General features: G+C 44.4%; 1 protein-coding gene across 2 annotated transcripts in view; it reads left to right on the forward strand.

The window, feature by feature from the left end:
• The window catches only part of LOC143899253 (uncharacterized), a 46,370-nt gene that overhangs the window by 22,637 nt on the left and 9,875 nt on the right, over positions 1-13,858 (forward strand). For both annotated transcript variants that reach the window (XM_077409393.1, XM_077409394.1), the window contains exons 3-4: positions 1,687-1,960; positions 4,871-5,035. In XM_077409393.1, the coding sequence (XP_077265519.1) occupies positions 1,687-1,960; positions 4,871-5,035 (439 nt within the window). The remainder of the gene's footprint in view (positions 1-1,686; positions 1,961-4,870; positions 5,036-13,858) is intronic.

Below are 13,858 nucleotides of genomic sequence, written 5' to 3' on the forward strand. Positions count from 1 at the left end.
CGAGAATGGGTCGCGTAGAATAACACTGGAGAAATTCTCAAGGAACCGAGAGACTTTCCGGAAGAAAAAGGAGGCGGAAAAGATGGGAGGGACGACGCGGCCGACGCGCGCCTAATTGCCCGCCACGACGGGCAACATCCCTGCTCTTTATTCGTCGTAGGTTTTCCCCTTCGGCGGGGGGTTCGTTCCTCCAGCTGGATGCGCGCCTACTCGTGCGTCGGTAATTAGATCTGCGTCTTAGCGACATTGGTCGACGCTCCCTTCAGCCGTCAACTTACCGCCCCTTATCGTCCCTTAGACTTTCCGCTAGGCAGTCCTGGAACTACCCTCGGCGACTCCTTCTCTTGTCTTTCTTCCATTACGCTTCTCGCTGTCTATGGAGATTTTCAGGGCAGAGCTCAACCTCCTTGCTCATGCTTTGATTGTGTAAATTGATCGTGTAAATTAGTGAATTATATTTAATCGTGGTTGTATATACTTAATACTATATATAAAAACTTTTTTTTATTTAATTTAATAAATATACAATTTAAATTTTTATTTCATATACCGATGACCGTAATTTTAACATTTGCTAAACGCTAAAGAATAACTGCTTAAATACTGCTTTTAAACTGCTTTTGTTTAAAAGATGTCTAAAAGACAGTCTATTATTTTTAAGGATTTCTATGTTTCCTGGTATTCAGACTGAGTTCTCTGACACATTCTGCATAAAGCCACCATCCTCTCGGCGAGACGAGAATTTGGTGGATAATCCGGTGGAAAAAAAGTCGCAGACATTCTTGAAGTTTGTGCCCGCGTCACGAGAGAAATGGTCGCGCGAAAGGGGGGGAAGGAGGGTTGAAAATCAGGCAAAAACGAGGGAGAGGGGAGCTGGGGGCGGTGTGGTGCGAGGGTGAGGGTCCGCACCTTCTCCCTCGTTCAATTCATTAACAAAAGACGGCTTGATAAATAAAAGCATTACTCACACTCGTGGCGCTGGCGGGATGAATGCATACCGAGTCGACAAGGACCGAGGAGAAGACGTAGATAAGATCGGCGGGTGTCCCCGCGTTTTAGTGGTCGAGCAGCGGGGGGCCCGACACGGTATTAATGTTTGGCCTCCGAGGCAAAACATTCACGCCAGGTCCTTTGCCCCCGCGGTCCCCTCGCCACTAATCTCAAGTCCGGGCCCATCACCCCCTCGTCCCCCCTGCCGGCCCCCTTTCTTCGCTTATTCTCTTCTCGTGCTCCTTCAATGACCGTGAGCGAGTCAACCCTAAAATTATCGCGAACCATCCCGGATCATTGATTGTCGAAACACGCGACGCTTTTGTTTTGTTCAAAATATCCAAAGAGAATTCTGGTTCTGTCATTATAGCAGAAGACGGAGAATCAATTAAGTCTCAGTTATTTTTACCTAACAATCATAAATGTTATTCTATAAGAACCGCTTTATAACAGAATCGTTAAAAAACAGTTTACGGTTTCTGTATCGAGTCGAGAGAATCTCAGCTAATCAATAACGATTTAAGAATTGATAGCTTTGATTTCCGATTACTTACGAAACGATTGATAAAACCAAATTATCATTAATTTGGACGACGATTACGTTAGTAGTTGGAAACTGTTTGGAAGTAGTTGTTAGTTTTGATAAGAATTCTAAGGAGTTCTCCTTTGACGGATGATACGTTCGTGTTTGCGCAGGCGGATGTTTCCGACATGTCGGGTCTCATTTAACGGACTGAAGGCGGACAGCCGATATGCGGTCCTGATGGACATCGTGCCGGTCGACAATAAGAGATATCGGTACGCATATCACAGGAGCTGCTGGTTGGTGGCCGGAAAGGCAGATCCGCCGGCGCCAGCCCGGCTCTACATCCATCCGGATTCGCCTTTCACAGGCGAGCAGCTCCGAAAGCAGGTCGTTTCCTTCGAGAAAGTCAAGCTCACCAACAACGACATGGACAGGCATGGGCACGTGAGTATCTTTAGAAAAATCTTTCCCATCCCCGCTCGCCCTGTCTCATTAAGATCAATCGCTGAACTCGCGCAGATTGGCACAATAATTGAATTGCTATGATAATTTCCGTTAATTTTCAAAGGACCTTGAATAAGTAAAGACGAGAGGAGGAACGACGGAAAGCGTATTAGTTTCGTGTCGCTGATCGAATTAGCTTTTCAAACTCAATGAAGTTTTGAATAAAAACTTAGCAGTTCAACGCTGATCATTTTGTATGAATTATCTCCGTACTTCCGGCGTTTCTATATCGGCTCGCTATAAAAGGCAAAATCCGACGAAGTGCAGACTCCAATTCGCGTTGCGACGGATGTGTTAAGTTTCTTATTGGATTAATTAATTAATAAGCCTCGTTCGACTGTCTATTTTGCGCACGAAGGCATCCGGTTAATTCCTCGTGACACTTGTCAGACCGCCACGAAGATCAATCTCTATTATTTAAGTTCTTACAACTGTATAAGATGAATAATTGCACGCGCGATTCGCGCGCGTTTACGTAGTAACGCGCATTGATTTCCCAAGACGAATGTAAAATTCCTTGCCGTCGTTCTGAATGATCCGCGAACCGGTGACAACCGAGGTAGAATAAAATCTGCTTGCTCCTTATTTCTCATTCCCAGGTGTAACCCGAAGTGTAACCCTAGTATTAGAAAGGATAAATAAGGAAAGAAAACATATCGTTTATATTTTTATGTGAAAATAGAAAGGCACAAAATTATAATTATTTTATAATATTTTGTTGAATAATTTTTATAATCTTTTTAATATATTTTTTTAAGTTATTTGAAAAAAGTGGGTGTTTTACATATCGATAGAAAAGCGTTGATATTTAATATATTGATATTTACAGTTAAGAAAAAAATATTCCGCGTAAAGATATACCTATATATTTTTTAAAGAGAAAAATTTGATAAGTGATTAAAATTTCCTAAATCTCCATGTCTCAAGAAACAAGATCCCATAAAAGACAACCACGTCTTTGAAAAAATAAAAAGAACAGCACCCTGTTTAGCTGGTTTTCATTACCGCATGCAGTGAGAACTCTATCGAACTGTCGACATTTTCTGACGGACGGGGAATTTTCCACATTTTCTCGCAATAGGGGAGAGGAAGGGGAGGGGTAGTAGACGCGATCGTCCCGAGACAACTCGCGAATTAAACATTTACACGTTACTCGGCGCAGCTGCGGCTAAAAGTACGACATTGTCGGCATCGAAGACAGCGAGTGCACGCCTACCGCGTCCTCCGGTTGTTGCATTAATAAATCGACCGGCGATCGATTGTTAGGTTCAACAAAGTTCAGCAAAGTGGAACGCAACACGGCGGCATTTCGCCTTGTCGCGTAAAGCTAAGCTTACCCTCCCGCATTTCACATCGTTTCGAGAAATACATTTTTCTCCGGATAATTTTCTTTTTCCGTAACCACACACAGCGTGACACAGCCAGGCTTGCATAAGTGACTTTGCAGCCGGTAAAGTTCAACGGTGATGACATTGCGAAGCGCTTATAGAGAATTTTGAAAGGCTTGAAGTTACAAGAAAATTGAAATGATGACGTACGAGTGATTTTTCAATGCGTATAGAGATTGTATTCGCATTTGGAAAGAATATCATGGTATCTACAGAGAGTGAGAGAGAGAGACAGAGAGAGAGAGAGAATTAATTGAGTCAGTTCCTCACGTTGCTCTGAAATCAAAAAGCCATCAATGATGTCATCACCGCAAATTCAACCAACCTCGCGACCCACCGCACGTCTCGTTTACGAAAAGGAGAAAAATGACGCCGATAAAACGAATTTCATCGTAGCGCGATTTAGTCGCTTCACGGGATAATTTGACAGTCCGTTGTCTCGTTTGTCATAAGACACGGGAATCTCAGCCGCGTCTTCGCCCACCTCGCTCTTCTTTCGGTCCCCTCCCTCCCCCCCTCCTTCCGTCTCATTGTCAGCCCGAGATCCTCTTTCTCGCCGGCGCATCGGGGCCCTTAATTCATCGGATGACTGACGTAAATAGGAACTCCGATCGGGGCAGCGCTTCTTCATGGTACTCATTTTGTATTCAGGGTATTACACGCCATGCCAGACGCGGGCAAAGTGATTCTTTTGAACGGTAACGGGGAGCGCGCCCGGCCCCGAGACGCTCCTAATTCATACGCTTTTTCTTCCCGCCGTTGTTGTTAATGCTATCGCACGCCCTCGGCTTCGTCGCCGATTCAAATCCCCGAACGACCAAAGTCAACGCAACGTGAAACTCGATGTAATCTCGCGTCTTCGTCACCGGGAAAAGATGAGCCGTCAGCGATTCGAGAACCCTAATGGTGCCCTTCGAAATGAGGGCTGGAAATGCGAAGCACAAAGAGACGCGTGAAACTCTCTGACGATATTCATATCGTTTAGTCGAATCGTTCAATTACTTCGTTCCTTTAATTGGACAGAAATCGGACACTCGCGATTTTTGCGTCGAGAGATCTCTCGACTGCAACGTTATTTCCATCCATCTCTTTGAATTATATCATGACTTGAGAAAGAACAGTCGTTTAAATTTCACGTGCGCAAATGATAATTTATAAATAATGATAAAAAAAACATATCGAAAACTGAAGAGCATCAATTATAGATGAATGGCAGACACATTTATAGCTTTGTGCACTTGGCATACAAAGATCAGATACATATACCACGAACGTTTTAAATCGTACGAATAACCATTGTAAAACTCTCGTCACTTCAGTGACGGGCGCGAGCAGAGGGATGAGAGATAAAGGGTGAGAAGCGTCTATTTAAAAAATCGCGCGTTCACCGGGCTCCCGCGTTTACTTGCGAATGGTTTACAATTTAGTTGTACGCCGGCGATACAGTTGCGATAATTTGCAGCTGGTCCTGAACTCCATGCACAAGTACCAGCCGAGGATCCACCTGGTGAAGCGGCCGGACTCGGGCACGGCGAAGCAGATCGTGGACCTGGAGAAGGAGCCGCACAAGACCTTCATATTCCCGGAGGCCATATTCACCGCTGTCACCGCCTATCAGAATCAGCTCGTAAGTTTCACTTTGTTTCTCGCTACCGTTGTGCACTCCCGCCTTTCTTTTTGTCCGCTCGCTCTCTTTCTCTCGCGTCTTCCCGCACGCTCCGTCCTTCCTTCGCCACGGCGCCGGGCCTGCAATGTAACCGTCTGTCCGGTCGTCCGTCCGGTCGCCTCCGGTCCTCCGCGTCTCGCCACGTCTTGGCCGCACGGGACTGGTTCCTCCATTTCGCCCGCCGCGGCTCTCTTTCATCCTCGATAATCGTTTCTGTCGAGAGCGAGCGAAGACACTGGCGTAACACCTCGCGGATACGTCGGCGTTAACGAGTGCCGCTGGATACGCTGTCGTATCGAGCTCGCGTATCGAGAGATCCGTTTGCTTCCTTTCTGCGTATCGAATACAATGATACATGAAATATTTTAGAACTTTTGCTAATCTTTTTTTAAACATATACATTGCGTACTTGTTAATATTCGCTGTCGCGATTTGATAACGATTTCCCATCTCACAATTTATTTGAAGTGCGAAACATATCTTTTTTCATAGATTTATGACATATTGAATTCGAATCAATACAATTTTATATTTTATATTAAGTAATATATAAGAGTTGTGGATATATGCAGGATACTGTAGCTTAGAATACATTTTGTGGGACTCGCAAATAGACAAATAGGCTACAGAACGAGCGAGGTAACAGATGTATATCAGAGGAACGCGATATTCCTCAAATAGGCTCGCCATTGTTAGAACACAGCGTGCAACTACCAAAAGGCGTACTTGCAACAGTCGAGACGATCATAAGGAGAGTGCCTCCGTCTCCGTCTGCCAGTCGTAGTCCCGATCTCTCGACGAGCCGTCTTCCGTTCCGTGTCCAAGTTCAGATTCCGTGTTCAGCGCACGAGAACGACGGGCATTATCGTATTTCACGATAGTCGTTTAGAGCCGACCGCGGCGTCATGTGTGGTCCAGGTCAGCGTCGTTCGCATTCCACGGGCGTCGCGGCGCGTCCCGTTCCACCGCCACCATCGCCGCCGCGCCGTCGTCGAGCAGGCTCAGTTTCGTCGTCCCCCCCCCCCCTGCGCCGTGGCGCGGCGGCAACGCGGCTGGAATTTCGGACCTCGACGTAGGTAAGATCTATGATTCTCAGAGGCGACAACGGACAACTATCTGGCATCGTTTCCGATGCTTATCCCGGTCCCGTTTAATCGATCTCTCTTCTTGTTGCCGCGAGAAGCAGCACGGCGGTCGTGGAATCCCCTTGAGGGATGACAGGCTTTTTTTTTCCGAAGGAGAACGCACAGCTCGAGTTCGATTCGGGCGAAATTCCTCGCTTTAACTCTTGAAGAGCTGTGACGCACGTGGCATGATATGCTGCTTGTTTCTGTTATCAAGAACAAAAAACTTTGTAGAACGATCGCATTTTTATTTAGCACGACTAATTTCTTTTGTACTTTAATTAAATTTATTAATTAAATTATTAATTAAATTAATTATTTTTTGAATGTAATATTTACTTGGAGTTTGAATGTTATATTCTTTTTATTTTTTTTTTTTATCTTTTCTTTAGTTTCTCATTAAAAAAACTAATATCTATACTTGGATGCTTTAAAGAGAAATGATTTCAACGCGTATGAAATATACATAACAATAATCGTGACTCCAATTAAAAATAGGAAAGAGTTAACGCCTAATCTACCGTGGCATATAATTCTGATATAATTAAGTTTGTCGCATAAGTATCGAGTGTTTGATCATTATCCGCGTTGTCCGATCATTGCTTAGGCTTGTCATCGTTTCGACGAAGCTTTTGACGAAGACGGAGCGCTTCGTCTGCCGATGTAGACGAAAACTGACGGAATCGGCGTCGGGGACTCTAACGGGTGGTCCCGGGGGCCCTCGACGGCTACGACGACGACGACGACGACGACGACGAGGACGACGCGGCTGTTGATGATGATGATGAGGTGCGAAGAGACGCCCCGGCAATTACCTCGGGCCAGTTTCTCTTCCACGGCGTCCTCTCTTTTGTGCCTCTCGCTTTCTGCGTCTTCTCGTCTCGTCATTATCGTTCTTTGCGGTTTCCTCGTCGCCTCCGAGCTTCTTCCGTCTGCCTGTGTGTCGCCGTTTCTTTTTTTTTCTTTACCCCACGTCTTCCTGAACAGACGCGTCGAATGTCGTCGACCGATCGTCATCTCGATCATCGAGGCTTCTTCGGGATGATAGCCAGCATGTTGAACGTCCTTTCGTGCTGAGCAGAAGTCAGAGAGAAGCTTCGCAGGATTTCACGTTTATATAAAGTATATTTTCTCTAATGTTCCTTGTGCCTCAAGCGGCGTTCTCTGATCTTTTATTGATCATTAATTAATGATCTGCGTTAGGGAAATTATAGAGAAGGAAATATGGCAAATTAGCGAGAAATCCTTGAAATTTTTTTTCTGACAGCAACATCGATCAGAACGAGCATTCCACAAACATGGCGGCGCGTGCGAAAGTTGCTGTTCTCCATGGCTTTTCAACGAGTTCAAAAATAGACGGGGTAGAATAAAGCGATGGGAGAGGGAGAGGAGAAAGAAGCAGTGGGATCCATCGCGAACGTCGACGGTGGGCACGGGCACCGCGGTCGAACAAGAGCAAGGAGATGAAGAAGGACAGAGGTGCATCGTGGAATGCGCGTTAGTGACGTAGAAATGCAGTCGAGCGCGCGACAGACGGCGGATGTTGCATGGTAGATGGATAAGTAGATACGACTTGTTTAGAATGTGAAACAAGCCCCCCGAGATTCGATGAAAAAGGAGGCTACAGTTGTTGACAAGATCGGGATCGGCGATATATTAAAAAGACCGCACGGAGAGATAGTTGATGGGCTTACTGGGATATACGAGCCTGAAATACAGTTGCAGGCAATAAGATAAAGCGGGAATATTAATAACATTAGTGGAATGCAAGTGGAAAAAAATGAATGATGCCAGTAATTTCAGCGCCAACAATGTAAACGGTCAAGTTTTATTTTTACATTTTATTTACATTTGATTAATATAGTACACTAAGTACACGGTTCGTTATTTCGTTTTTGATTTTGTGACCAATAACGAGGAGATTCTTAATATTTTATAGGTCACAAAAAGACTCTCGTGAGGTTCTTGCGTGAAATGTGCAATTGCCACGATCAGCACGAGTCGCGGTTGGTAAACGATCTTGGCGCTTTGGTTTGGGCTCCCCATCTGCGCTGGTACATACATATCCATATGTACAATCTACCGATTTTTGGTACCGGATTCCCCGTTCGGTATGTGCCGGCTCGAAAGCCATTCGTCGCGGTTAACGCGTTCCTCGTCACTCGTCGTCGTCGTCGTCATCGTCACAGTCATCGTCACAGTCATTGTCGGGGGTGCGCTCGTTTAGCGAGGCACTGCCTTTTTTCCCCGCGCCACCGCGTATCGTTGCGGATGGCGCTTTTTTGCCTTCTACTTCCCCGGGCAGGCTTCGCGCTTCCCTTCTCGAGCCTCGTAACGACCTATGCGACCAACTCGATTCGTCTTTCTCGCTCGCACCACGTCATAATTCATATCCTAACTGCCGCCTCTCTTCCTTCCCTCCGGCCGCGCGCTCGCCGGGGAGTTTCTCCATCCGTTCTGCCGGCTCCTTATCGCCCCCTGATGTCGCCTCCTCTCTCTCTCTCTCTCTCTCTCTCTCTCTCTCTCTCTCTCTCTCTCTCTCTCTCTCTCTCTCTCTCTCTCTCTCTCTCTCTCTCTCTCTCTCTCTTTCTCTCTCATGGTAGTCGTGCTCTTCGTCGTTTTCCACCTCTCCCCTCGCCTTCCTTCCCGTCGTTGTGGACATCCATTATGCGAGCTAACGCTTCCACGGCCGGACTCCGTCGGAGACTTTGGCGTTCCTCGCTTCTATGATTTTTCTGAAACGCAAATGAGTTATGAAGTCTCGTTAATGATAATTTCAAGAGCAAACTCAAGTTCAATATATATCTATCTTTAATTATACACACACTGCGCTATTCAATTTAATTAGAAATCAAAACATTGCGAAGAAGAATGCTGCTTCATTAAATGTTCATTAAAGAAAAGTTGAATTCTTCAATTTAAAATTCACTTCGAAGAATCTATTTTTTAAATATATTTTATATTTATATCAGATTATTTATGTCCAATGTCATAAATTGTCGTCCAACGAGAGTTTTCGACTTTTCAGACTTACGTCAGCACGACATTTGTCGTCGTAGTCGTATCTTTCTGTCGTTCGTTATTTGCAACGACTTTACCTCCACAGATTTCAATTCTTTTCGTTGCTTTGCATTAATTTATCGACGACGCAGTCGACGCTTTCGTGGTCATCTATTATTCGCGAACCGCGCACTTTGTATTCGCTTTCATTGCTCTTGCTACTTTGAAAAGATGCCCAGACACTTCTCACTTTTAGAAATTTATTTGTCAACAAAGTGGCACTCCGCTTTGTAGTATTTCTGGTCGTCGTGTTGGAAGTCTAACTCGTCGCGCGGCAAGCTCGACATTTCTCGACTGCATGCGATATTACGATCCATTTTCATCTATTCTGCTTCTCATTGTTATCTTTATTAAGCTCAAATCTCTCTGACTGCCCACAAGTTACGTAGTGTATTTCTTTGGTGCGGAGAGATATCTATTTAGAGCTGTTGTCTTTGGACCAGCGAATTATACATTTGACATATAATGATCAATATGCAAGAGCTCACTTAAATCAAAGACCGAATGTCAACAAAGATTAGCCGCGTTGAGAACTGTATAATTTGCCAAGAATATATCCGTCAAATAATTAATGAGAGTACTGTAATATGATATTTAAGCAAATGAATGAACCGCTGAATTCATCTTTATTTCTCTATATGATTTCATTTAAAAAACAACATAACGATAACATTTTATATTATTTTTACTTGCCATTAGCATATTTTTTCCTCGCAATTTTAAAGAAGTTTTTAGTCAGGCGATTATAGGGTCTCGATCTGTACGTCTCGAGTGAAATATGACTTTTTTTAACAGGAATTACAACTCTATAAACTGAATTAATATAACGCTTGGTCGATCACCTTGCAATTATATCAAAACTAATTGAAATAATCATTTGAAATCGGGAGACTCAATAATGTTTTTTTTTTTTTCTTCAACTTTGCTTCTCGTTTCACGGCAGAATTAAGAAGTAACACACGTATGACGGCCGCACGCGTTTCAGTTCCGAGTACCTAATTGCGCAAAGCGAAAACGGAGACGCGGGGAATAAAGAAGAACTCCTGATAATTACGCGATTACAAATAATTATTCTGTACGTCGCAGGACGCCGTGTCCTGCGGATGCGTAAAATTGTGCTTCCCGGCACAATGCGCGCTTTATCCGATATACTCGGTGACGTAATTGCGACACACGTTTAACGACGTGTTTGCGCACGCTCGTCGTATCCTCGTCGCAGGATGCGCGATTTTCCCCGCCTGCAAAATTGTCGTAAATTAGGTGCGTAAGTGCACATTAATAGTAAATGAGCGCGGTATGCTTTGCAATCGGCGCGACCGCGACGCGGAAGTTACATTCAAGGTTACGCGAAACATCATCGGGCGTCATCAAAATGGTTCTCCGTCGTTTTGTTTTCCTTCCATATTTATGATTATATATAGGAATCCTCGTTAATGCAAGTTTCTCACAAAATATGCAAGAATCAGGCACTTTATTAAAAAGATGTTTCAGTAAATATGTATAAACGTGGCTGTAAATTATTTTAAATTGATTGAAGACTAATTATATATTATCTTTGTCACTTAACTCGAATAAAATCGTGTCGTAAACATTTTGACTGAATTCATAAAATCTCGATGTAACGACACGCCAGAAATAATCGCTCGGCAGCGCTATAAACCCGTCGCTAGTCTATGTAGGGCAATGTCCAAAAATATAGGCGCGACTATGCCCCTTAACAATCGCCATATGTGTCGGGCAATAATTCAGACACTTGCCACCGCGTTCGAGCATTACCAAATGAGCCGAGCGGGTCGACTAAAGAGAGAAAACAGAACGCTAGAGAGGGGAATAAAAACAGGAAAAAGAAAAAGGTAGAGAGGAAGCAGAAGGAAGAAAGAGAAAGAAAGACGAGAAGCGACAGAGAATAGCGAGGAAGTTTAGTTCCACGAGATTTTGGATTTTTCAAGAAGAATTTTATACAACATTTTCTAAGATTCTTTTCTAATTTTTACATTTTTTAATGGTAAGATTTGGTCTTTGGATTATTAAAAAGTTTGAATTTATGTTCCTTGAATCTGGAACATCTGCGATATCTTTCTGGTTCTTGGATTATTTGACCGTCGAACAATCGAGTTCTTCGATAGTCGCAGTCTTATAAGTTTTTTCTTCTTAAATCCCCGGCACTGTTTGCGTCCTCTCCGTTTCCTCTCGAGGCCGAGGAAGCGAAGATCGACGTTCAAGAAAGGAAGGAGGAAGCAGAAGAGAGGCTGAAGAGGTCTTAGTGGCTGCAGGCGTCGGCGTCGGCGTCGGCGCGGGCGCGAGCGAAAGAAAACATAAATAATCGCGTTCAAATGAGACAGGGAGGAGAATGGGGAGGAAGAAGAAGAAGAAGAGAAAGGGCTGATGGGCCCCCTCTCGGAGCCACACACGGCGGCGTGCCGGTTGTGTGTCTCGACCTCGTCGAACCTGATGCCCGCCTGTGCGCAATACTACTCCGCCCTCTCTCTCGTCGCGCTCTCGGCGAAGCTGAAGAGGAAGCTGACACGGGGGCACAACGAGGATCTCCGCTGTGATCCGCCGCGCCGCGCCGCACCGGGCCCCAAACGTCTTCACGCTCGTACTTAGACGACCTATCTCGCCACTAAATATCGCTCGTCGCCCCACGTTTCAGGGGCGAGACACCTCGCGATTCGATGTCCCTCAAAGCTATGGACGGACTATATCAGAGCGCGAGATAAATCGCGTGTGAGATTTAATTAATTCGCGTTTCAGACAAGACAACACGCGCGTTGCGTGAGTGAGGAAATTAAAACGCGCACTTTCGCTCGTCGACGTCGACGCGACGTTAATGATCGTGTTGATATCACACTTTTCTCGGGACTCTTTGACACCGGCGGCAGCCAGGCGGCGGCTGCGTGTTGCTAACCGCCACCGGGAATTAACGCTCAAGTGGTTGCGTGAATTTTCATGAGTTCGGTATTATACGCGATATCTAGTATACGCTAAAAACATCGTTCCTGTCAGAGATAGAAGCGTTTCTTCCTTAGTGTATATATGCAGGACATTTAAGACCTTCTCCGATTGTAATTTTAATGAGAGACATAGCGACTAATATCAGTGTTCTTTCTTCTGTGACTCTTTCTTCTGATTATTAAATATGAATAGCTCCGAGACTTGTAATGGAATATCTTTTCGCATAATATAACTTCGCGCGAAATTAGGTACAAAAATAACTTGTTTAAACGCATTTATGCTTTAATTTTCTAAATTCAAAATGTTTAATATAATTATCCAGGATGTTCATCAGGAAGCATTAAAATATCATAAATTGTGATCTATACATTATTATAAAATATTTACTAATTACATATATAATTTTGATATTACAAAGAAAGAAGATAGCCGAAATATTTTATAGGCGGTACAAATTTTCCAAATTCGAATGGATGGTACGTGGACGGGATTTCGGGACCACCCCGTTGACGAAGGCGTCGCGTTTGGATTAAAACGTCGCCCGCGGCGTTTGCGTCCGTCGCGACGTATTTATAAATCAGTCGGCGTATGATAATTTAATTTTATCGCTAGTCGTCACCAGTAACGGCAGAGCGGCGTTTCGGCGGCAAAGGGCGAAAAAAGGCGGCGAGATGGGCGAGTGAGCGTAGCGGCGCGAGCACACAAGCGGCACTAAATAGTGCGAGTGAGCGCGCGGGGCCCCCTCTTCCTCTCAATGAGCGTGTCTCTATTAAATCTATTATTAGATACCCGGACCTCGGGTGCGAAGGCATCCCTTTCAATTACCTACGGCTTCATTTCGCGCGATCTCTACCGAGCGCGTGCGTCTCGAAGATACGCGTAAAGGGGGACGATAACGCTTCGACGAGTAAGCTCCTCGAAGGAGTTTCAAGGATCGCGAGAACTGAGAATATTATCTGGGGATCTAACGCGATCCAGATCGGAGGATCTGAGGATTTGAGGATGTTAGGATTAGAGGAAGGAACCGGAGGAAGTCGAGAAGTTAAGGGTCTAGAATCTGAGTAAATCTTATGTAAATATTAGAGGGTTCGAAAACTCGAGGATTCAAGAACTTTAGAATCTGCGGAGATCTACGTAGGTTCTAAAATTCGAAAGTTTAATCGAGAGCTTTTACATTCAACATTTGATAATCCAGAAACATGATAATCCCTCAGTAAAGAAATTAGAATAATTGCATCAGGCAGTAGCTAATACAAAAATTAAATATTAAGAATTAAGATATATTTGAATTTATGTCACAGATTATAATATACATCATTTTCTAAATTTCAAAACTGCAAGAATTTGTTCTGGAAATGTAAAGGATTCGTGATATTGCCACCGTCAGCGGACGTTATTACATTATATATTAGTAAATTATTACATGGAATAAAACAATGCTTATGTGCTTTATTCTGTAGGTAGGTAGGTTTCCGTGACGTTTCTACCGTTTCCGATTAAAATCCGCCAGGCTGTCCATTACCGAGCATGATTTATCGTCACGTAAGACCGCTGCCGCTATTAAACGCGTGCACGGTAACGCACAATGCCGCGCTCGTACACGCATTTTGACGCGATCGACAGGCGCATTCCCCGATAAACGGAA

The sequence above is a fragment of the Temnothorax americanus genome, unplaced genomic scaffold (genome assembly GCF_048541705.1).
Source record: "Temnothorax americanus isolate GAGA-0224 unplaced genomic scaffold, ASM4854170v1 Scaffold26, whole genome shotgun sequence".
NCBI classification, from domain to species: Eukaryota; Metazoa; Arthropoda; class Insecta; order Hymenoptera; family Formicidae; genus Temnothorax; species Temnothorax americanus.